The 24,251-nt window shown below is 41.9% G+C and overlaps 1 protein-coding gene across 1 annotated transcript; it reads right to left on the bottom strand.

The window, feature by feature from the left end:
* Positions 1 to 368: 368 nt before the first annotated feature.
* Positions 369 to 23,965, bottom strand: ISX (intestine specific homeobox). Its single transcript, XM_062491564.1, has 5 exons — positions 23,794 to 23,965; positions 15,875 to 16,117; positions 5,269 to 5,420; positions 1,295 to 1,411; positions 369 to 605 (listed from the first exon to the last, which is right to left on the bottom strand). Exons 1-5 carry the CDS (start codon positions 23,963 to 23,965, stop codon positions 369 to 371), a joined length of 921 nt encoding a protein of 306 aa, XP_062347548.1.
* Between the last annotated feature and the right edge of the window lie 286 nt (positions 23,966 to 24,251).

Raw genomic sequence — 24,251 nt, 5'->3', positions numbered from 1 at the left:
CTTTCCTACCCCAAGCCATCAGTACAATAGGGCCATCCAATGTCTTGTGGCTGAGTAAAATCCCAGTCCTTTTGCAGGGCTGCTTGGTGCACTGTCCTGCTGGGGAGAGGCTCTCTGTTGAAGGGTTGTGTTTCCAAGGAGTGTGCTGCTCCTCAGGGAGATGAGGAGCTCCTTTCTGGTCCTTGGTGTCTCTTGCCCACATCCACTGGGCTGCAGCAACTCCTGGCAGCACTCCTCCAGCACGGTGACCTGGCACCACTGCCACCCATCATCCCAGCAGGTTTGTTCGAGGAGAGGATCCACACACCTCCATGGAGGACATGGGGAGAAAGGCATGCCCAAAGCCCCCCACTGCCCCGTGTCCTCCTCTATGAGGAGCTGGCACAGATACTACTCCTTTCCAACTTGTGGGGTTGCAGCGAGCTGTAAGGGGGCAGGACATTGAAGAACAAGTATGGTTTTGGGAAGGGCAGCAGCTCCATGTGGTAGGGAGTGAAGGAGAGTGTGCTGGGCAGCCAGGCACTTGTCAGCTGTCCTTGCAGTGGTGAGTAGTAACCCATGGCAGGAAAGGAAGCAGAGAGCTTTCTTGGCATCAAGCTAGGAGCCTTTCAAGAATAAAAACATAGTCTCAGGTGAATCAATATGGACTTCTACTTAGACGAAATTTACAATCAACCCGAATTGTTTCCCTGCTGCTCAGTAATTAAGAAAAAAAGTTTAGAAAAACAGACTTCCTAAAACCCAGTGATGTGCTGTCACCCAGGACAGAAAGCAAAACAGCCTTTTTTCTAGACATGAAAAAACTCCTGTCAGGGAAAGAGCCTGTGTGGCAGCCTAAAAAATAACAGTCCTGGACTGCTAAAGCAGAGGTCAAGGGCAGAAAGTGCTGGTCAGCATAACCAAGGCTGGATGTTGTAAAGAGATACTGCCTGTAAAGGAACACGACTTTGTGGCTGCAAATGTCTTAGGTCCTCCTTTTCAGGAAATTTCCAATTATAAAGACATTCCATATCAAATATGATTTACAGGGAACAAATTTAGAAGCAAAATGGGGAAGGACCACTCTACAAGAGGCACCTCACAGGATATTTACAAAACGGGTTTAATTCTATGAAGAAATGTGTTATTTGATCAGTTGATTGATGGTGGGATTTCCTGTCATCATACTGACAGTTTTTTCTTTTCCAGTGCTCCTTCTCTGGGATAGTCCCATGTGATTACTGGTGAAGTGATTAGCTGGTGAAGGATAGCTGGCTCTCCATCAGTGGCTTTATACAAAGTGTGCAATACTCACTGTGATATCTGACTTGGGAGCAGGAACAAAATCAACTTCTGTCAGATGCTGAAGGCCACCAAAGTTGCCAAACTTTTCATGTTTCCTCCACTTGGCTCGCTGATTTTGGAACCAGATCTGGATAAAGGTAACAAAGAAAAGGTACAGAAATTAACAGAATATGAAGGAGGAACTTCTCAAGGCCAGCTACTTTCCCTAAACTCTTGAGCATCAGAAAACATTGACCTCCAGCTCAAGAGAACCAGGGACCGAATCTAAAGTAAACCACTGGGTGTGACAGAACACTTTTCACAATTTGCATAGCATATGGGATCTCTTGACTACCATGATACCCTGCTTTCTATTCTGGCTCACAGAAGAAATATGATCGCCCTGTTCAAGGAAAGACTGTATTCCAGGTTTTCCAGCACTCTCTGGGGAGAGCAGATCCTTCTGTGGTCAAAGCTGTGCAGTGGTCAATGCACACTGCATGCTGTTTTCCCTACAAGGTGTAACATTTCATGACAGAGCTCTTCCACCCTGTTTCCAAGTGAATAAACTGAGAAAAGATCTGCCTAGATATTTTGCTGGGATGCAATAAAAGTGTGTCAGCAGCAGACATGCAGTGACAGGGCTCTACCTATATTTGGCTGGTACCATTTGGAAATTCACATAAGGGACCTAAGTGAAAGACCCAAGGGTATCACTCCGAAATATGAGTATGTTGTCTGCCATCTCTTTTGCACTGGAAAGCACACAACTAATTTTCTCCTGGGAGTTCCTTTCACCTGTCAGCTGATTTGACCAGTCTGCCTTCTGGCAGAGGCATAAATGTATTTATTGTGCAGCTGTAGTTGTTCATTTTGCTGCACTGCTGTGAAAAGCTGAAGCCCCTTCAGTTGTAGTTTCTAGCTTGCTAAGGCACTTGCTGTTTGAATGCAAGCAAGTGGTTCACGTGAACATGAAATGTTAGTTATTGAAGCCAGGTACTCTTGGATGTAAACACATATGTATTTTAAAACAAATAATGAGCAGCTCAGTTATTTCTGCATCTCACCCAAGAAGTAATGGGAATGTCAAGAGCCCTTTGCTATATTGCTGACAGTTAGCTGCTATATTGCTGATGGTTAGAAGTATCTGGGGTTACTGAGAGGACAGTTTTGTTTATCTAGGTTTGCATGTGTCTGGAAACTGCTTAGTCTGTATGAACTACTCCATTCCCTTTCTACCACTCAGGAGTTATATGGTGAAACAGCACCATTTAACACTCACAAAGTGACAGAGGGCAAAGGGGGCACTCCAGCCAACGTTCAGTCTCTGAAGTACTCCTAAAATCTGCACATGGGATAAAATTCTCACTTCATGGACTTACTTTTTTTTAAGTAAGGCAAAGATTTTAACACTTCTCAGACCAAACTGCTCTTTTTTTGCCTAACTAGCTCTCCAGCACCCTTATGTCTAAAATGATTTCTCCATTCCCAGCCTGAGTTATTTTTATTGTGTTTTAAACCTATTCCTCATGCTCTGTCTACCGCAGATATCTTACCTTTATCAACCAAATACACAAAATCATAGAACCATAGACTAGTCAAGGTTGGAATGCATCTTTTAAAGATCTAGTTCCAATGCTTCTGCTGCGGGCAGGGACATCTTTCACTAGACCAGGTTGCTCAAAGCCCCACTCAGCCTGACTTTGAACACTTCCAGTGATGGGACACTGACAGCCTCTCTGGGCAATCTATTCCACTGTCTTGCCAATCTCACCATAAAGAATTCCTTCCTCATTCACAAAGTAAATCTACCTTCATTCAGTTTTAAACTGTCACTAATAATCTCAACATACAAAGATGAGTTTGGTACAGTCTATTTTCATGAACCAGTGCTGATAAGCATTAAATATGTTATCTTCTCATTAACTCTCCATTAACAGAGTATACAGCCCTTTACACAGTTTTGCCAAAAATCAGTGTTTGTCTGACAGGCCAGTCATTATTTGGTCGTCCTTTAAATACTGACACAACATTAGGTCTCTTCAAGGTCCCTGGAATGAAATGTCTCTCATGCTCCAGAACTGATTAAATATCAACACTGATGACCCAAAATGCTTCTCAAGCAGCTTTTTAAGAACCACTGGAGGCAAGTTACTTAGATTTGTAGATTTAAAAATATCTGTCTGTAGCAGCTGCTGTTCAGCATTATCCTTACAGAAAGTGTTGCCACCTTACCTGCATATTTCCAAGGATAGAGCAGAAATTATGACTGAACACCTTTGCCATTTATGCATTATCCTTGACAGTCCTACTGTTTCTATAAAGTAACAGATCAATATAATTGATCACTTTGGATTTTGCTATTTTGTTCTTAATCGACTTTTATTGAGTTTTTGATCCTTAATTTTTCTGACCAAAGTTTTGGCCTGCACCCTCCTGCTTTGCTTATTTATTTTTTATAATTTCTTCCCATGTTTACTCATACAGGATTCTTAATTTTTCTGTGCAACACATGCAGTTATACAATTTAATCTATCCACTTAAGCTGTTTCACAGCAATCATAACTTTTTTCCTTGACTGGAGGACAGAAGATTTTTCACAGTTATGAAGGGTTTCATCCGGATGGTTATTCATGTAATGTTTTGATAGTTTAGTTATATTTCTGAGGTGATTTGACTTACACAAAGCTTTTAGCTTTGTCAAAACTATTATTTCAAAGTAGCAAGAGGACATGCAAATTCTCTGTGTTCTATTTGATTTGTGTGACAAATGCAGACAATCAAAACTATAACTTGAACCTAAGTTACTGCTAATTTTTAGTTCCATGGCTGATTTCCCTTTATCAGCCAGGATGAGAGGTCAAAGACAGAATTTCCTGTGTCATGTGTAACACTGTCTAAATTGGGAATTTGCCATTTGCACTTCTTACATGAGGGGCTTTCTACTTATTTCATTTACATCTCAGGTTGATGTTTCCCATAATAACTAATTTTTATTTGTCCCCATACAGATTATTTTTTTTTAAACAGAAACATGTCCAGTTCTTTCATGTGATTTATTGTTCTGTGGAGAACACTGACTGGCAGCCCAGCTTGTGTTTTATGCCATTGGAAATGCATTGTTGGTGTACTGGTATTGCTAATGGGCATATTGTGGAAATGCAGGTCTAATTCTCCCTGTCACCTAATGATGAAGCAATATTATCATGGCTAGTCAATAATCCCAGGCATGTCATAGTCAATAAACAGCTCTGTGTTGAACTTTGATTGTTACAGACAGATATATGCAAAGAAGTACATCAATGACTCCAGCACTGGGGCAAGTGCACAAACTGCCTCATGCAAAAATCATCACTACAGTGCCTGGTAGACAACACCAAATACTCATATAGAGTGATGTATATATTTTAATGTAGCAGATTTCCTATGCAGTAAGAATTTGGGATCAATTTTTTAGCTCAGTCAGCAACATTATATTACAACTGGGGGAAACTGGATTAGTTTCTGTGTGCTGAAATTATAGCCAGGGCATTTAATAGCCTGTGATATCAAAATACAGAACACCAAGAAGCACTTCTATTTGGGCAACTATTTTCACTTTTTTGAGACCCTGTGGAAGATGGATGTGGATGACAGCTTGTACTGGATGAATACTAGCCTATAAATGGTTGATAAATGATTAATAAATATTTTCATAAATGGCTGCTCTGTTGCTACAGAGTCCAACAGGTTGCTCATAACCATCTGCAACTCCTATTTGCTATGCATTTAGTATGCTTAGAGCTCCTGTTAACCCTTTGATTAATTCCATTTGGTTAGTCACAGCTGGGTGTCAAATACTTCTTTCCCTGTTTGTAAAAAGAGAGCAGTGATACTGGCCTTGTCTGAGGGGTAAGAGAGAGGTCACATCTCATTAGCATTGCCACCCAGGCATAAACTATTAAGAATGCACTCCAAATAACAAATGAATTGCAGAGAACATAGCCTTTTGGAGGTACACTGTACCTGAACTCTGGCTTCTGGGAGGTTTATCTTTGCTGCCAGTTGATTGCGAATATGGACATCCGGGTAGTGAGTCACTTGGAAAATTTTCTCCAGTTCCTGCAGCTGCTCAGCTGTGAATGTTGTCCGGATTCTTCGCTTTCCCTTCCTCTCAGCTGTGAAAAACAAGGAAAGATGTATTAGTTTTTACAGGAAAAGGCTAGGGGACCACAAGAAGATTCAGAGATGCAGCAATTTCTCTAAATTGCTCTGCAGTTGGGATGGCATTTACAACACCTTCTAGACATGTACTTAGCACAGATGACTGGCTCCTGACATTCTCTAACAGACAATGTTAATTAACTCCTTTATCATTAAAGGAATGAGTCAAAACTGTCCATTTGCTCTGCTAATACCACGGATCCACTGCATACCAACAGCTACAAACACCTATGTATTTTAACCACACTAGCCCTGCAATGAGTTTGTCACCAAAGTCCTTCAGTGTTGGACCAGCCATTGACCCCGGACTGACTGCTGTCCTCTTCCCACACATTCCTATGGCAGCAGGGATAGCCAGCAGTTTAACTTTGCAATTGCAAAGAAAAGGTATTTTTCTGACTGCACCGCTGTGGTGTGGGGACTTTCTAAACAAGCTTAACCTAAAGAACTTAACCTTAAGAATAAGGCCTTAAAGCCCTTGTGAAAATTTAGGTGCTGTGAATTCCTAAGGTGACTCTTAGACTACCCCATTGCTTCACCTGTTGTGGTGTGATCACAAAAAGTACTTCCCTCAATGTTCCTATTGTGTTCTGAAAATGTCCTCTTACACCAGGACATTTTATTTAGATCATGAACTCTGTATAGCACTTGATGTAAGTTAGAATGAGGTCTTGATTGCTCGAAATGATGCTGAAGGTCTTGCAAGGAAGAGGAAGAAGCAGCTGAGAGAAGCAGCTGCAGAATGTGGAGTTCAGCCTCATCCCAGAGCTGGAATTTTCTCTGATGCTGACACTGAGTGGCCAGCACAAAAAGCCACACCCCAAGCATTGTGAATCACAGGGTTTGTTCTACTGAGCTCAGAAAGCTGCATCTGATAGGTACATAAAAATTTTACGACTATTTCAGTGACTGTCATGAGCTTGCTACTCAGTGACCTGAAGTAATTGTCAATGAAGCCATATTGTTAAGAGAAAATTGCTATTCTGAATGGCTGCTTTTGGTCTTCCATGGTTTGATGACAACTAACAATTCATACTAGGTAACTAGAGGCATACTCTTTCTAATGGGAACAATTAACCAGACAAGTTTAGCTTAGCCCCTCAAAGAGATTCGGTACCTTTTCCCCCTTTTGTTCAGCCATTAGCATCCTTTGGAGGGCAGTGAAACTAAACACCTAGGCCAATATAAAGTGGGCTCTGTGCCAACTGGAAAATGTCATTTTTCATTCTGTAATTCAAACCTTATTGAGACTCTGTTGACACAGAAAATAAAGATTAAAATATTCTGTTCAGCAACTTGGTAGAAAGGAGCCCAGACATGATACCATTGTGAATATTTAATCTTTTCTAAACCTTTTGGGGACTTTGAAAGGAAACGAGTCATGCAAGAATAACTGAGGAACGTAATTTATGATAAATACTGTCAATACTACCATGTCTCAGAAACAGCCTAATAAAGCTGATGTCCAACACAGTTAAATCTGTATCATTAGACTTTCTACCAGCCTATCGAAGTACTATTCACTAAACCACAGCACTGGCTTCAGACTCAAGAGAAAAGATGTTATTTCCACTAAATCTTGCTGGCACTACTGGGGCAGAGATTTGAAATGAGAAATATTAATGTGCATTTATGCTGAAGGTATAAAGGACACCTTCTAAGAAGTTCTGATTACATAGACTTGAACCTTCTCAGAAGATTACTGTAAAGGGGGTTCATTGCTATATGCAAGAAAAGTATCAGTGCTGACAGTAGAAATCTTAGGACACTACATCTCCTGTAGATAAGATAGGGTTCCCAGTTCATAAGGCTGTTTCTTGCTAGGAGGATTTTCACCTCATATTTACTATATAGCTTACTATATTCTGTCCTGCTGGCACCTGAGAAATGCTCAGGACTAGAGAGTGTGGCTTCAAAGAGAGCAAACACATGAGTCTCTGGTGTCTCATACCAGCTTCTTGGACATGAAAATGATGCATCACCCACATAACGTGGTGATGAGCAAAAGAAATTCCCTATCAGCTCACTCTAAAGCCTCCACATTTTTCCTTCTGGAAAGGTGAACTGTGTTATAGGCAAGAGTCTTATGTAAGGGGAAGGTCTGCACAGTGCTCAGAAGTGTTAATCCTACTGAAACCAGACTTTGCAAAGCTGAAACTCATTAGATTGAACAAAATACAGTAACATGAGGTCAGTTAGGGGCCAGTAGAGACTGAAGGACAAACTTTGATTTTGACTAGATAAGAAATTAAATTGCTAACAAAATAGACTCCTGTGAACTAATCAGGGATTTGCCAGCAGGGAATATAGAAAAGTTTGGGTTTTTTTCAATAAGTAATCAGTCATTCTATTTTTAATTTTTTAAAAAAATCTATTAAGAAATGCAAAAAACATGGGACTCTATGTTAACATTTTCTCTTGCAAGATGAAACTTTTTCTGACTGTAGCTTTGATAGTTCCCTTTGCCTTCGGACCTCAGCTTAGAGATCCCATAGCAAACAACAGCATTCAGAATTACAGTCTAATAAAGAATGTGGGTGGAAGATGTAAGACTACGAAGTGTTGGAAGTGTAACTTTGGCTTTTCAAATGTGGCTCTAGTGTCTCTGGGGAAGTAAGACTCTGTCTGACTTTCCTGAGCTATTTTTTATATAAAAGCTGAGGATATTCAAGTGTGCTTTTATGCTCCATGAAAGTCATTTGCAGGTTAGCTGACTGCTGAAACCAAGCCTGAAAATATGAGGCAGCTAAATATGTCAGCATTTTCAGATGCTTAGAGATACAGCTGTCTATACATTGCCTTACTGTTGACATTGCAAGTGCCAGATTCCCCACGCTGATAAAGCAGTATAGCTCCTTTAAATTCAGTATCAGGCTCATTTGTCCTTTGCAGATCTGCTTTATTACTAGGTCAGACTTAGAGCAATTTGGAACATATGAACTTTGTAGAAATAAGAGATTATTCTTGAAGGTGCACAGTGGAAGGATGAGATCAATGACTACAAGTTGCAGCAAGGGAAATTCTGGTTACATAACGGGCAAAAAATGTTTTAATCATGAGGGTAGACTGATGTGGGCCAGGAGAGGCTGTGAAGTCTCAGTCCTTGCAGATATTCTGAATCTGACTGGTCAAAAGCCTAAGACACCAGATTTCAGATGGCCCTGCTTAGATTTGGGGTTGGACAAGATAGTCTCCAGAGGCTTCTCACAACATATTTTATTATGTAATCTCTGACCTCCAAATAACCACATGAAGTAAAGTCCCTCCATCATTCCTTCCCTAAAAAGTAAGAGAGCATGGAGTATTAAGGCCTTAAACTAAGCACAGCTCAAATCATCTGATTTGCAATTACCTATATACACAGTTTTAGCTTAGCATATTGTGGCTTATTTCTACTGTTCAGTATAACAGAATTTCAAGAAATTCGAGGTATGAGCAAATCAATACTGATTACTACTGCTTGTAAAAGTTTGTTAACATTTGCAGTTTGTAAAGTAAAAGCTGCACAGCTGCAATAATGCTATAATTGGAGCAAATTTATTCTGGACTACATTCTGTGATAGGCAAATAGCCTATGGTACACCTTGCACTGCTGTTGCTTAGATGCATATCTGACCTAGCCAGAAAAACGCTGCCTCAGGGAGACCTCTGCAACTGCACCCCCAATTTGCACTTACCCTAGTAGCAGCTAGGACTGGCCTACTTAGGCCATACACTAGAGGGACAAGGAATTGAAAACGCAGGAGAAGGGCTGGAAACCAATACTAGCACATATTTGCCTTGATGTAGGTAATCCAGGGAGATGAAAACTGGTAGGATCAGTTTATCTTGCTGCAATCTTCTTTGTCATTTCTGGACAGGCACCCTCTCACAGTATGCGACAGCCAGATCCAAAGATTCTTCTTCTTCTTTGATAAGGAGAAAGCAGTTATGTAGCAAGCAAGTGGCTTTAGCTATATATCCTCAGAAATATATTTTTCTCTGCGTAACAAAGTTGACTCTGTCATTTGTTTCTCAGAAAGAAACTTGGGTGTGTTGAAATAGAACCTCGTTATATCTGTTTAAGTTCTGTTTTATCCTTTCTTTGCTTTTTTCAGAGAAGTCCCTCTCTCTCTCTCTCTCATTTCTTTGTAATTCAGATATGTGGGTCTCCTAGCTAGTTCCTTCATGTGGATTTTATGAATGTTGTTTTCTTGTGGTGACATTCTGCTCATGGCAGACGGCCCCATAGCAAAACCCACCCATTATTACAGAGTGCTGATGGCATCAGGCCAAAACCACTTGTCTGAAGGACCAGGGTGTGCCCTGGTCCTTCTCCTAGTTAAAAAGGTGGCTCATGGCTTTCAAAAGAGCATGTGCTGCAATATTTAGGCATGAATATTGCAGTGTGGCTAATCTTTATGTGGTTTTCCAGCCTAAGAAGGAATAGCATAGCCAGTGAGGCTGATCCTAATTGGATGGGTACAATGTGCTCCAGATAGAGCCTCCTGATAGTGAAACACAGCTTTTAGCATCCAGCTGCTGTGTGTTCAGGCATTGCCAAAGTTAATTCAGAGAAGCACAACTTAAAACTTTTAAAATCTTGACCTCCTCCCTTCAGTCCAAAACTCCTTCACATAGAGTTGCTTCCACCCTGGCAGAGTATGGTGCCTAATCACCTGACAGCAAGACTGAAATGCAGAGAGGAACAGACTTCAGGGGGTGTGAACAGGACTGCTAAAAATACCAGGCTAGAAACCTGTTCAAGCAGGCTGTACAGTGGTGGTCAGGGGAGTTTCTTAAGTCTGCTTGTCAAAGAAGTTGGCAAGGAGTAGACAGTATGTATGAAACCATTCATGCAGACAGTTTGTTGTGGAGGATCGTGCTCACCATCAGCCTGAGCCCCTGGTGAATTTAACCTTTCCTGTCTGCCAGCAAAGTGATGACAGTGTTTACAAATGCTGCTGCCTGAAATGCTGGTGTGCATAACTCTGGCACAGACAGTAGTTAGCAGAATATCTGAAGGATGAAGCAAAGCATCAGGTCTGTACCTAGGCCAAAGGGCCTGCACCTTCATGAACTTCTTCAGGCCAGTGTGGATTTGTGGTAGACATGTGTAGGTTTCCCATGCAGCTAAATCTCAAGCTTGACACTTGACACATTCATTTCAGTGAATGTTTGCCACAGTCAAACCTCATCTTAAAACCGGTGGCCAGCCTAAACCAATAATGGTTCTCAGCAAAGAAAACAGGTTTCCCACCACTCTCTCCACGCTTTCTCCAAAACTCTTGTGAGAAACCAGCCATTTGCAACAAAGAGAAAGCTGAGCTTATTGCAGGTTGAACAGACAGCCTGCTTTCTTCTTTCTTCCTGCTCTTTGTGGTTATTTGTACCTGCAAACATCTAGACACCAATCAGGAATGTTTATTTACAACCCTGCCTCTGCTGTTTCCCCTTTAAACGTTAAGGGCTTGCTGAAACAGTAGGTAGAAGATCTGCTCTCAATTTCAAAGAAGAATAATTAACAGTACCACATCCTGGGGCTTTACTGAAAAGTTCTAGGACAATTTTGGAGAAGCCAATAAGTACTCAGTAAGACCTTTGAAATAAACAATTTATGACGTGCCATCAGCCTTACAAGAGGTCACATTAGACTCAACTAGAAAGAACAAATTAACCTCTGGGTCCAGTGTAATGTACCCTTTGGATCAAAAATTCCCAGGAAAGAAGGGGCTGCTTGAGAAAAACACTGAATGTTAACATTTTAAATAAATAAAACTCCAAACCCAAAACCCATAAAGAAACAACACAAAAGAATTTATGATTCCTTATGATAGTCCCCAGCTGCTGACAGCTTTGCTTTTTTCAGTGCTTACTTGTACCAGTGAGACTTATATGTGAACAGAGTTTGAAGGGTGAGAGAAAGTATTCAGGTTTTCATTTAATATCCAGGGTGTCATTATAAACCAACAGTCTTCAAAGAGGGAGAAAAAAAAAAAGAATCAGCCTTCAACAATGTCTAAAGTAAACCCACCAAAACAAGTTCAATGACCTGGGGCATTTCCAAGTGTATAGAGAGGAACGCTGCACTTTAGAGACACAGGGCTGCAGGGACTATTCACACAGATAAACAAAAGGCTGGTAAGACAGCTAATGGCAGCCAAATTATATATATGGGCAATTTTTTTTCTCCCGCTTTTCCTTTTCATTTAAAATTGTTTCCTTTTGTTCTGCAGGACAATGGGATGTTTGTGTCCTTTCTCACAGTCCCACTGGCATATTCTGGGCAGCTGATATTTATCTGGGACTGTGATTGCACAGTGCTTCATTGTCTCTTGGGTGTTTCAAAATTCATTGAGGTAAGTCAGCATATTGGGGAAAAGACTGTTCCATGAGAGATAAACCATGCTGTTTCACAGGAGTACATGGATGTGACCATATTGTCCACAAATGAACAGTACAAGTGAATTTATAACTTCAGAGAAAATATAAACGTTGAGCTAAGGATGTCTGCAACTGGCATCAGTACAGAGGGGACATGACTTACACTGGAATTCCTCCAGAACTGAGATTATCTCTATACTTCCTGTTGTCTTTATGAAAATTGTCATCAGAATTCATAAATATGCTTTGGGATCACAAATGCTATCAAAACAATAAAACAATTAGATTAATAAAAAAGATCCCTGAGCTCCCAGTCAGCAATGTGCAGATGATTTCTGCTATGGAAATATTTGGGTGATGTTGACTCATTAGGGCAGCCTCCTCTACGGCAAATAATGAAGACATGAACTGAAGCAAATAACATGAACCTCTGAACCACGTGTGTCTCACAGCCTTAACTGCTCAGTTTCTGGTGGAATTGGGAGTCAGCTCTATTTATTGAAGCATGAACTATGCTGTCCTTGAATTACTGCCCAGAGAAGAAATCCCACAAGACCGGACATCCACCATTTTATGAACGTGATGCTGTTACCTGGCTTCTCCAAGGCACCAACCGCTCCTTTGCTTGAGCAGAAAATTGGAAACATTATCCATGTGCAATGCTGGGCACACTCACACACTGCCTTTGGATGTAGTTACAGTGCACACCCGCACAAGGTATACAATCAGACCCAGCACGTGTAAAAGACATTGCAAAATAATTGCCCAGGAGGATCCAAACCAGACTGGGATCTCATACTTGGCAATCTCCACCAGGAACTGCCATGTGTCAGGCAGGCATGGGGTTTGCTATCCTCTCAGGCTCCAGTGTTCCACTATTCTGAACTGGCAAGCTGAGTCCCAGGGAAGTCAGACAGAGTAGAGAGAAGTAATTAAAAGGAAAGTAGGAGCTCCGGATTTGGGTGTTTATATGGACAGGTTGCTGAGAGGCTGACCAACAACCACAAGAATTTGCCCTGCTTGTTCTGAAGTTTTGAATACCTTGGCAGTGATGGTGGCTGCACCTGGCCAAGGGGCTGCAATGACTTATCTTGCAGAAGCTGGCCCAAAGAAAGTCTGAACCTGCAGCTCCAAAGTAAGGCCTTCCTGACAATGATCTCCTTCTAAAACAGATTTTATCAAAGATGTTTCTCCTTCTAAAATGGGATTTATCAATGCTGCTTTCCAAGAATCCATATTTCCTGAAAAGTCTCTGCTGAGCTTTTCATGCAGAAGGCCACAGCTGAAAGCACACAGCATTTAGAATGAAGGCACCCAAATTTAAATAAGGATTTAGCAAAACTAAATGCCAGTGTCAGCATGTCTCTAGCATATGAGGGCTCTTCCTTTTTTGCTTACGATGCAGCCTCTAAGTTCAAAGTACAAGAGGCATTGCTTCCTGCAAGTGGTTTGTGATAAGGGCACAAATCTATGTAGCTTAAATGACACTGCATTTCTAAACCGCTTAGTGGCAGAAGCCATTTTGTGGGAAAAGAAAATTTTAGGGAATTGTTACAGGGTTTCCTGGAAATATGCTCCAAATCCATACTCAGGGTCACAGTCAGGGTGCTCTTGCTATCTCAGACCACATGCCCATGAAGGAGGCTGTTATCAAAGCCTCTTCCTCACCCTTCTCATCCTATACAAAATAGCACCAAAGCCCAGCCCTCCTGCCTCCAAGGTGATTGTATAGCACACTTTATTTCTTCTATTCCCTGACAACTAAACAGATGTGTGTGTCTAGGTAGAGTCCAGGGCCCTTCCTCACAAATCATGAAGGTGTTTTACATCAACAGATGTGTGCTGAGAGAGAGAGAGGTGAGGGAATGCCCCACCCAGGGCTTCTGATGTCTTTTCACATCTCCTGGTCTCCTGCTGCTGAGGCTGGTGCTGTTCCTCTGAGTGCTTACAGGCATTGTTGGTGTGGGTGTGAGGGAGGTCCTGGGGACACCTCCAAGGATATGCTGTGGGTGTTTGGGACTGACAAGGTGCCTTGTCAGAGGACCCATAACTGACCTGTAGCTGCCATGCCAAAAGCAGGTCTGAAGCACCCCATAGTTGGCAGGTGCATAAACAAAGTTAATTTGTTAACAGCTTGAGCTGTCACCAGGACTAGAGACTGCTTCCAGGGATGATGCAGTCTACCCTTCCTGCAGTGTTGTTGCTGACTTTGTCTGAGAAAGGTGATACCTGCCACAGCCCAGAGGCAGGAAGAAAAGAGCCACCAGCTCTTCCCCCATAATGTAAAGTGGGAGAAGGAGGTTGAAACTTGAGATACAGGAAAGTATTTTAAACCCAGGCCTCCAGCTCTCTGCTAGGAATGACACAGTGTATGAACGGGATCCAAAACATCATTGTTTGCACACCATGGGGAAAATGTCAATCCAGTGCTTCAGGATTCTCCCTCCTCTTCCAGTCAGTTTCTATCAAGGGCTCGGCAACTGCAGGAACCAGTAGCCTAGAAAATGGCAGATCATTCAACTTCTGCTTGGCTTCAAAACCTCACTGCGAGCAGGGAACAGAGGGATTTTGTTTAAAATGCCTTTAAAATACACATTGCCATTGAAGGGGGCTGCTCATGTTGGCTCACTTTTGTGCAGATAATTACATCCTTCCTCCTCTGCTTTACTGATGAGGCTGGTACCCACCACGGTGCTGGTCAATGAGGCTAAATGCCAAGTCAGGATAGCCACCTCCCAGCTATGATGTGATCCTCCTGGCTGGACACTCCCTCATATGTGAATATTCTACTTTTATACTCAGAGGCAACTCTGAAAGACAGATACATACAGCCCTGGCTCTTCTATGAGGAGGCAACATGATTTAGCTCTGCTGCCATGAGCTGTGTGCAGCTTACAGGGCAGAGGAAAGCTAAAGTTTCCAGCTATCTGACAAGGCTTCTCCCTGCATCAAGACTGATGGCTTTCTCGTGCAGGAGGAGGAGGTGACAGCAGCTTGTCACAAAATTCAGGTATACCATGGCAGCAGTGGCAGAAACAGGGATTTTCTTTCAAACATATTTCCCAGAAAGTGTTGTTTCTCCTGCCAGCTTGCAAAGTATGGAGCAAGGATGATGTGTGGATCTCAGAAAAGCCAGCTAAGTAAGCCCATATCTGCCATCTTCAATAGGCTTAAATGAAATGCCTTCTTTTCCCTGGAGTAAATAATAAACAAACTATGTAAAAACCACCCTTCTGCTACTGCTGAAAACCTGTTTTCTGGAGTGTATGTATGAATGTCTGCATTTACTTTTCCTCAAACTCAAAGAACTTAGAGGAATTTTTGTCACATGCTGCTAATTAATTGTCATCTGTCTGTTAGGAACTTATCTGTTCAGGTACCACGTATCCTGATTAGTCTAAAGTCTGTGCAACATATTGGAAAAGGATACTTGTATTGCTCAGTGCTTTGGCTAAGAGATAGATGGCTGATTACCAATGCTCATAACTAATTAAATTAGCAGATTCACCAACATGGCCAGAATTGAAAATTGTGCCTGACACATCCTGCCAGATCTATTGCATGTCGCCAGTTTGCCTGTGTGCATGCTGATGACCTCTTCATCACCTGTACAGTGGGTCCAAGGTGTACAGGACACATTGAGCTGACTCAGCTCATTCACCAGCCTCTCTCTCCACGTTGTGCAATGCACATTTGCCAGGAAATGGGCGTTGCACAACCCTGGCAGTGAGGCTCAGAATGTGGTAACTCCTCACACCCCACACAGCACAGCAATAAACACCCAAAGCAGTCCCTACCACTAACATTGGTAGAGTTGTTAGGACTAAGCTGGAACCTCAGCTCAAATAGTGGTTCTTCAGTCTTTTGATGGCAAGAATGAAGAACTGTCTCTGTGACTCATCCAGGAGCTATGACCATCTACTGTGACTCAGCCAATGGAAACATTTGTGATGTCTGTTGCTTGGTATCGCCATGTACATAACTGTAAGATAACAGCCGTGTTCTGGGGCATTGAAGGGGAAAGTCTGGATATAGAGACACTCACCATGAAGTGAATGGTCCACTGGGAAACCACATAGCTGATCTTCCTCTTCCTCATGTTTTCTTTTGCCTTCCAGACGTTCATGTCCCATGTCCTCACCCAGGAGGGACACTGGGTTGGCAGTAGGTCTTCTGCAGTGAGTTGCCTGCACTCTCCTTGCTTTGGTCACGGGTGTAGCACATGTGGTGGGAAGAAGCATTTTGGCTGAAGGTAAGTCACAGTCAGACTGACTCCGGCTGCTGGAATCTGTGAAGGACACAGCAGAAGACAGCTTTGAATAAAGCAGCCACCGTTCAGCACACCTTCAAGTTTGTGTGAAAAAAGTGCTCTGGATACTGTACCATTCAAACCTGATCATATTTAAAATGACCCTAATCCTTCTGTGCTGTACTTCAATGCCAAGATTACCCCATTTTCCAGACACAAGGTCTCGGTGAATTTGACCCCCAAATCTTGCCTGCTCTCTGCTTCCTTCCACCTTAAAACTTTCAGTGGTCCTTATGAGAGATTTTTAAAAACAAGGAGACATAACCAAAAGATTGAGAAATCTTAGCTTCTCTGTCAGTATCCAAATTAGTGGCTGCCTTTTTTTAAGAACTTGGAAGCAAAGTGTATATTGAGCTACTCTGAAAATCTGACAACAAGCTTGCCATGGAATTTGCTGAATGCCAAGTGCTTTTAAAAGTCTGGTCCTTTCTTAAATGTCTCTGTAGGTACATCTACCCTATAGGAAAATGATCCAATGAATAGCCTAAAAGTCAGTGTCTTCCCCAATTCAGGTCCCTCTGTCCTTTCTTCTCCATCTGGGCTGCCTGCCGCTCTGATCTAGGCATTGGACCATTCTAAAGGCAGCCTTTGCCCAGACTGTCAACATTTGCCCTCTGCCTTTGTGACAGGTGACACTGGTGATATCTAGGAAGGTACTGACAGCCAACTCATCTTTTTAAAATCACCTGCACGCTCTTGTTGACAGGACAAACAGGAGAAGCATGTGTCAGCCTATTTTCATGAAGTGCAGCTGTAACATTAGCTTAGATTTCAGCATGGACATTATGAACAATCTCTGAGGTGACCCCAGCAGCAACCAGTGATGACATGTGCTAGGACACCTGACCCCAAGTGCTGAGGAAATTGGCCCCAGAAGCCACAATCTTTCTTCAGCCATGGTGTTGCCTTATTACTAATACCATTACCTCAGTGTGCAGCAGGGGCACCACAAAGATCTTCCAGGTGACTTCTCTGCCCTCATGAATATCATATGAGGTCTTACTCTTCCTTATAAATGTAAGCAGACCTTGCAAAGCCATGCACTGAAATATAACATGCTGTGAAGACTCAAGGTTTAGAGCCATGGGCTATCTGTGGCTGTTAGCATCCCAAGAGAGTTGCACCAAACACCCCACTCTCCAGTTCCCTTTTCTATATTACAGCCTTGCTATAAACCCTGATGCTGAATGTTTGATGTGCTGCCTTTGGTAGCTGCAATCATGGCTCAGCTGACTCTTCAGAGACAAGACATCTGTGTTTGCATTGCTTTAATGGCAAACCTAGAATTTGCTCTAGTTCTCCTCCCCACCTAGATTTCTTTGCTTGGAAAGCCAGAGCGAAAGGCAACACATAAACACAGCATACCCATTGGGGAATTTCGGTTTCATAGTTTGCATGGCCTGGGAGCAAGTATGACAGTACAGGTTTGTCTGCTATTCTTGCCAGAGAACATTAAAATCCTAATGCAATAATGGACTGCACTCCTGAGCAGTCTCCCACATCTAAGCTCAGAGGTTTGCTGCACCTGTGGCTGGACTCCTCTCCCTTCTCATATCTAACTGACAGCAGGTGTGAACCACTACAGGCTGTACTGGAAGAGACTCCACTTTTTAATATACATTTTACATACACACACACACACACACACACACATATATATACACACATATGTGTATATATATGTATGTAATATATATATATATATGATGTCATGTCTGGCATTGGCAAAACATCTAACTTTTAAAAATTGTTAGAGATTTATTTTCTCAAACAAACAAGTTCTATTTGAAAGCAGCTTTGGAGCGATGATAATTGTACCATCTGGAGACAAAGTACCCAATTCTGCTTCTGCCCTCACTAAGAACCCACACAACAGTAATTTTATAGAGGGTTGACACTTACATGAAGAAAACAAAGTTGTAAAAAATTAGCCAAAGCTTCATGTCAATAAAGAATAATTGTTCAATTCTTATCTATTTAAAATATCACCAATCTTTGAGTAACCTTAAAAACACAATTACATGTGTACAGTCATGTGGACCTTAAAATCCTGGCCCACCTCTGCATTTGAGGCACATTGTGCAAAATGGGACTCATTTTATTCCTTTATTATCAACTAACTTTGAGTTTTCTAGTGAGAAAACATCTGAAGTTTTGAATAATATCTGTGGGATAAAAGAGAAGGATAGGCCTGGGAATAGTCACTAGCATGAGGCAGGGGTTAAGTAACAGATGATCAGAGGATATGAGTACTGGCATAGGTTCTTAGCCCAGGATTTCTATCTCAGTTTCCCATCCTTAAATTAAGAGCTAGTTGCACTCCTTTGCTAGATGTGATGCTGTGAAAATTAATATGTTACAGAAGTGACGATGCTTATATCCTACAATAATGAAAAATGTAAGGGTACCTAAGCAAGGTGCTCTTATGGGGAGTGATAAAAGCTTTCTAAGAATGACATAAGCATTTCCTAAATTACAGAAGACTTTTCACATGCCTTTATCCTTCATATACAACTTTCCTCCCCAGAAGTTTTCCCTGAGATGCTCACATACCCAAATGATGAGCACAAGTTATGCATAAGCACGGATAGAGCACAAATACAGACTGAAGTAGAAAGAACAGGGAGGAAATGGAAGACAGACCTAGGCAGATAGGAAAATGCCTTATGTGCCTCTGTGAACTGGTGAAAAGGAGTGGGAGGATCTGTTGTTTGAGATCAAAGAACTATGAACCTCAAAGACAGGCTAAATTAATCAAGGAGTTTTTCTGGAGGATAAGCTTGAAGGTAGATGATACTGAGTTCAGAGCTGAGAGTTAGGAGCCCAATCCTGTTTGCATTGCAACCTTCTCTGGTGTTTGTTGTTCTCACCAAGAAGAGACTGCCTGAAGTGATTGCTCTTTAGGCCAGCTTGAGGGGTTTTTTTGGTACACATTCATGTGATTCCAGCAGGGAGCTCTGAAAAATAGCTATGAACTGGCATGGGGCAAAACTTCCTCCAGGGAATGTAGTTTTCCTTAGTTTTCTTTCTTTTTTTTTCTTTTTTTTTTCTTTTCCCTCAGGGAAGGCAATGACATTTCAGCCTAGCACAACATGAGATACTTGTTACTGTCATGCACAGAAATTACTTTGACTTGTGGCCCAAAATGGTCTTTTTGTCTTGACTTTCAGTTGCATAGGAAAGGATGGACAATTTCAGGCAAGACAGTAGGGTTTCACTTTGAAAGCAGGAGATTATTTCAAATTACCTAAATTCCACTTAAGCCTTGTTGTGTAATCACTGGAGAGAGACAGACCTGTGGAGGCAAAAGGTTTATGATTTTAGGGTCTTACTAAGGCTGTGAACAGGGAAGAGCCTATCACTGAGAAACAAAAGCATCTTTGTATTGTGCTGTTTTTCTATTTCTTCTACATATTTTTCTTTCTTTCCTATTTTTTTGCTTTCCAGGTTTATTGGTTTTCCTTGTAATAGGTGGGGTGAATTAGTCTTATTGGCCAGATGGTATCTATTCAGTTAGATTCCTTCAGTTTGTTCCCTCTTTAGTGATAAAGCTGGGTGGAGTATAGCTAAAGGTGAACAATCATCTTATTGACATTTGTGTGTTAAGTGGTGGTTGTATTCCAATTAATTGGCTTATCCTTAACATGAAGGATCATAACAGGCAGAATGACGAAATTACCCTATCTGTTACTGCTTTCACTATTAATTTCCCAAGTGTAACACTCTCATCCCAAGCTTTCCCTGACTGATAAAGCATCTCCTGTTGGTGAAACCTCACTGGCAGAAACCAGGGGAGTAACGAACAATCACTTCAGATGTAATTTCAAGTACATTAAAGTCAGGTTCCCAGAATTTCTGAACAATTTTTTTTTTCTGAAATAGGACTGATATTCTGTGTTTTAAATTAAAGTGTTTGCATGGGGGAGGAGATCAGTGCTCACTGGGTGTTTAATTGTGTTCCTTGCAAAGGCCTTTACCCTTTCTAGGCTTTGTGACAAAAGGTTGAGAGGACAAACACAGACTGCACATTTTAGTGCAGTCAATTCTTGTCCATTGTTTGTTTTTTAATTTGGCAAGAGTCTTTCAATTATTTCAACAGGCTTCAACAACTGCAGCTCCTGGTCCGCTAGCTGTTGTGTTTGTGCAGTGAACTCCCTTATGACTAACACTGCAACTGGGAAACCAAACACTTCAGAGAACACAGCACATCTTAATCCAAATCCCACAGGAATTACACTCACAAAAGCATAGGAACTTTGGAGTCAGGCCCAGAGATCTTCCCATACATGGTCAAGCCTCAGCTTTTTGTGAGAGGCTTGCACTGTACATCACAACATCCTTTTTGTCAGAGACTCAGAATAATTTGTTAGAAGCAACTTCTAGGATTCATCTGGTCCAGCACCCATGGGTTTTCTTGAGAATCTTGGTTTGCATGCCTCATTTAGAATTGTATGTTGAAAAAGACCTTTAAAATCATAGAGTCCAAACTGTAGACCACTAAATCCAACTATTTTTGATATTCTGCATCTTCTGCTCCCCTGGTGCCACCTATCTCCTTAGCTCAAAATGGCTAGATTTAGACTCCATGATCTGGAGTCTAGATTTAAACAAGTACGATCATGGTACTGATACTGTCTACATCAGATGGTAATTTCTAGCCTCAGTATTTACCTTACAGTAGCCTGTCTGGTACCATATGGGTCTTCTTGTCTCTCATATGAATCATGGCTTTGCTCAGATAAACACCATGTGGGATTGTGGGGAATATTCTTAAAATTCATAGTAAGATATAACTAAGCCCTGACCTGCAATACTCCCTTCTTTGCTGCTGCTTCTGCTGAACTGTTATGAAAAAGCAGCTGGATTTGTATCCCATCCTGGAATTTCCAGCAAGTTCCCTAGCTCATTTCAGTTCCCTGACCTTACACTGAGCCATACTAGATGTGGCTGATTATTTACGCAATTTTTTTAATGAGAGTGTTATATGGCATGAAGCTGAATTACTTAGATGGAATACAGCAATTATCCCTAGATGTACAACACAGAGTATTGCACTCCTGAAATAAACATAACTTATCTGAATAAATCACAGTTCTGCTCAGAAAGCAAAGTGTAATAAACTTAGGTACCACATTCTTAGGTAAGAAACAAATAGTGAAAAAGTTTTGTTTTCCTTTAAAAAAAAAATCCAGGATCATTTGCAAAAACAAAGTACAACAACGTTTTGGAAGATTTCTACAGCTTTTCTGTTTTCCCACTTCCAGTAACAATTAAGTGAATCTTCATGTGTCTATACTGTTTTCATTAGTTAATGTTCTACATTCCCTTAAGTTTATGAATCCAGCCTTGCTTTCTAGCAGGGGAGAGAAGAGTCACTATATTCTCTTGCTACAGCTACAGTCTCTCTCTGGTGTGGAGGTTGTGAAGCAAAGCCAAAGGCAAGGCCTGGTGGTCCTGCCTGCATTGCTTTTAAGATGAAAAACTGACTGTATGCTCAGGTGGAGCATCTTGGGGTGAGGATGCACTGGCAGTGCAGTAGTGCAGTCCCAGGAACCCACCATGTCCCTCATGCAGATTTGTGAGACCCTTGTGTTTGCAGTGACCAAGACACATTTAGCCAAGACACACAGTGAAACTGGGCTTCAGCATATTGCTTGAGAAAAAGACTTATTATAAAAAGGTCCTGTCTCTGTTCCCAAAGAACACTCTCATGTTGTTGAAATGCAGTTCTGTGGTCCATGTTGTGAACAAACACTGACTGAATTTTCGGTGGTGTTGTTTGTCTCACTTTGGATTCAGTGGCACAGAGTGACTGCCACTGGCCCTCAGGAAAGGACTTCTAGCTCACAAAACCACACTGCCAGAGCTCACAGCAGTATTTCTCCCCCTTCACAACCTGGCACATGGGCCCCACTGCACCAGCAGCAGCATCAGCCATGTCCTCATCCACTTCTACAAACTACCAAGTTCTTGTTTCTTTCAGGACTAGTTGTCCAGTTCCAGCTGGCAAAAGCACCCTAAGAAAACCTCCAAATGCTCCAGTCCTTCAATAGTACCAGTGGCGAAACAGGCAAGCAATGATTACCAAAGCCTTCAGCAACCTAATTTTATCTTTGAAACAGTTTTTTCTTTGAGCAGAGAGCTGTACCTCCAGAGGACCTGGAGAAGTCCCCCCAAACCCCAGTTATCCTATGGGAAAATTCAACAGAATGCTGTCTCTCTTCCCCATATGCAAGTTTCCATGGAAGGCCACAGCTACTGGTGCAAAGGCAGCAGTGGTACATTCAGCCCCAATGCTGTGAGGTGAATTGTGGGGACTGCCACCTGGTGATGAGACCAGCCATCCTATGTCACAGATGAACAAAAAGAAGTCCAAATCTTGTGCAAAGCATGACTGAGAGTCAGTGTTAGGCTGCTTGAGTCCAACCCCAGTAACTAATTTTACACTAGTGAATAGTTTCCCTCACTATTAGATCTTGTTTGCTTTCCAGTCCAGGTCCATATCCAGTTTGGACATAAAAATAGATGAAACTATGCAAATAGGCAATGGTTTCTTGGACTGACAGGCTTTTGGAAAAAGACTCCCTCACTAATGGGTGGTTCATCCAGTATCCTGGGAAATGGGGACCTGATCCACAAAAGGGTCTCTCTGTATTACAAAAAATGAAGTGCAGCATTAAGCTTTGTTGAAAGCAGTTGAGTGAGAAGTGAGTGAAAATTTTGTATCAAAACTACAGGTGATCTTTTGTTTAAGTGGATCTGGTTATATAAATAAAATATCTCTTTTTCATGGAAAATACAGATTGAAAAAGATGAAAAAATACTAAATCCAGAAAGTGTTGATTTTTTGTTCTCTGTTTAACAAAAGGAGATCATTTCTGTGGGGACAAAAGTTCACTCAAGACCAGAGTAACTAAACTGTGGAAACTGATGTCAAAAAGTCTTATGCACTAGCTGGTTTGCTAAGATCCAAGTCATGCAAGTTTTCTACTAGCTGTTTTTATTTAGTTCATGAAAGAACTTGGTGTCCATAATAATAATAAGAAATTATTAAACGTATATGCTTTCTCTTTTCTTATTCTAGCAACTGGGTTCTAACACTCCTATAGCTACCATCAGAAAAGGGTGCTGATATGAGATTTGGCTGTAATTCCAGACAATACCCAACTCTTTATATAAGGGAAACTCCAAAAATTTTGTTAAGTTGCAGCAGTCTTAGGCTTGCTTCCTGAATCTGAATACCTGGCCTTCTTATGGCAAGCATTTATTTGTCTTGTCGTCCTCCCCCCCTGACCCCCCACCAGATAACAAGAGTATTGTTTTAAAAAAGAAAGATACTGTATTTTTTTTACAATAAGCACTCCTCACTGAAGAGAGTTAACTGAAATAATTTTTCAGGTTGCATACTCACCTCTCCAATGACATTGGGGCTTTACAATGTACAAAACCCCAGAGTCCAATCTACTGTGAGGTTGAAAGCAAATTATTTTTAAAATACTATTGCTGTATATATAATGAATGGCTTGAACCCGATAAGGGAAATTCCCAAATTCCTACGAAAGTTGAAGGATAAAAATTCTACGTGATTAAACCTAAGAGCCTTAGGGATCAAAAAGCAAGGAGCATTTTCATTAAGCGTAATAACTGGTACTTACTGAAGGCCACCAGTGACCCTGCTTTTAGGGACGGAGGTCTCTCAGCACAGCTACTTCTGTTCCTGGTTTCACTGCTCAGGGCAGTGCTGGCAGAAGGTTTCTTTAAGATTTCCTCAATGGAAAAGGACAGGCTGGGCTTCCTCTGTCCAGCACACACCCGGGGGTCCGTCATATTCCTGCCAAAGTGGCCCTGGGTCCCAGAGTGCTGTGGTGCTGTCCTGGGTCTCGGAGCAGCCCGAGGCACACGCGGCTGGGATGGTGCGTGTCGCTCCCCACCCATGCCCGGGTGACCCGCGGCAGCGCTGGGAGGAGAAACAAAAGCGACCCACAACTCAGCACACACGCCTGCTCCTCGCTGCTGGTCACCCTGGCACCAACACCTGCGCTCCTGCTGCTGGGGAAAGCAGTGTTGGAAGTGGGGATTAAAAGTCTTTCCAATCCCAGCCGGTGCTGAGCGT

The sequence above is a fragment of the Cinclus cinclus genome, chromosome 4, assembly GCF_963662255.1.
Source record: "Cinclus cinclus chromosome 4, bCinCin1.1, whole genome shotgun sequence".
Taxonomy (NCBI): domain Eukaryota; kingdom Metazoa; phylum Chordata; class Aves; order Passeriformes; family Cinclidae; genus Cinclus; species Cinclus cinclus.
Note: the sequence above shows the minus strand (reverse complement) of the source record. Positions and strands in the feature narration are given on the sequence as shown.

Bases quoted from the DNA above. Each gene is read 5' to 3' on its own strand.
- ISX (XM_062491564.1), bottom strand. From the start codon at position 23,965: ATGACGGACCCCCGGGTGTGTGCTGGACAGAGGAAGCCCAGCCTGTCC. The intron at 1,412-5,268 runs GTACAGTGTACC...ACCTTTATCCAG, and splicing joins TCCCAGAAGCCAGAGTTCAG to ATCTGGTTCCAAAATCAGCG. The intron at 606-1,294 runs GTGAGTATTGCA...TATTCTTGAAAG, and splicing joins CTCCCAAGTCAGATATCACA to GCTCCTAGCTTGATGCCAAG.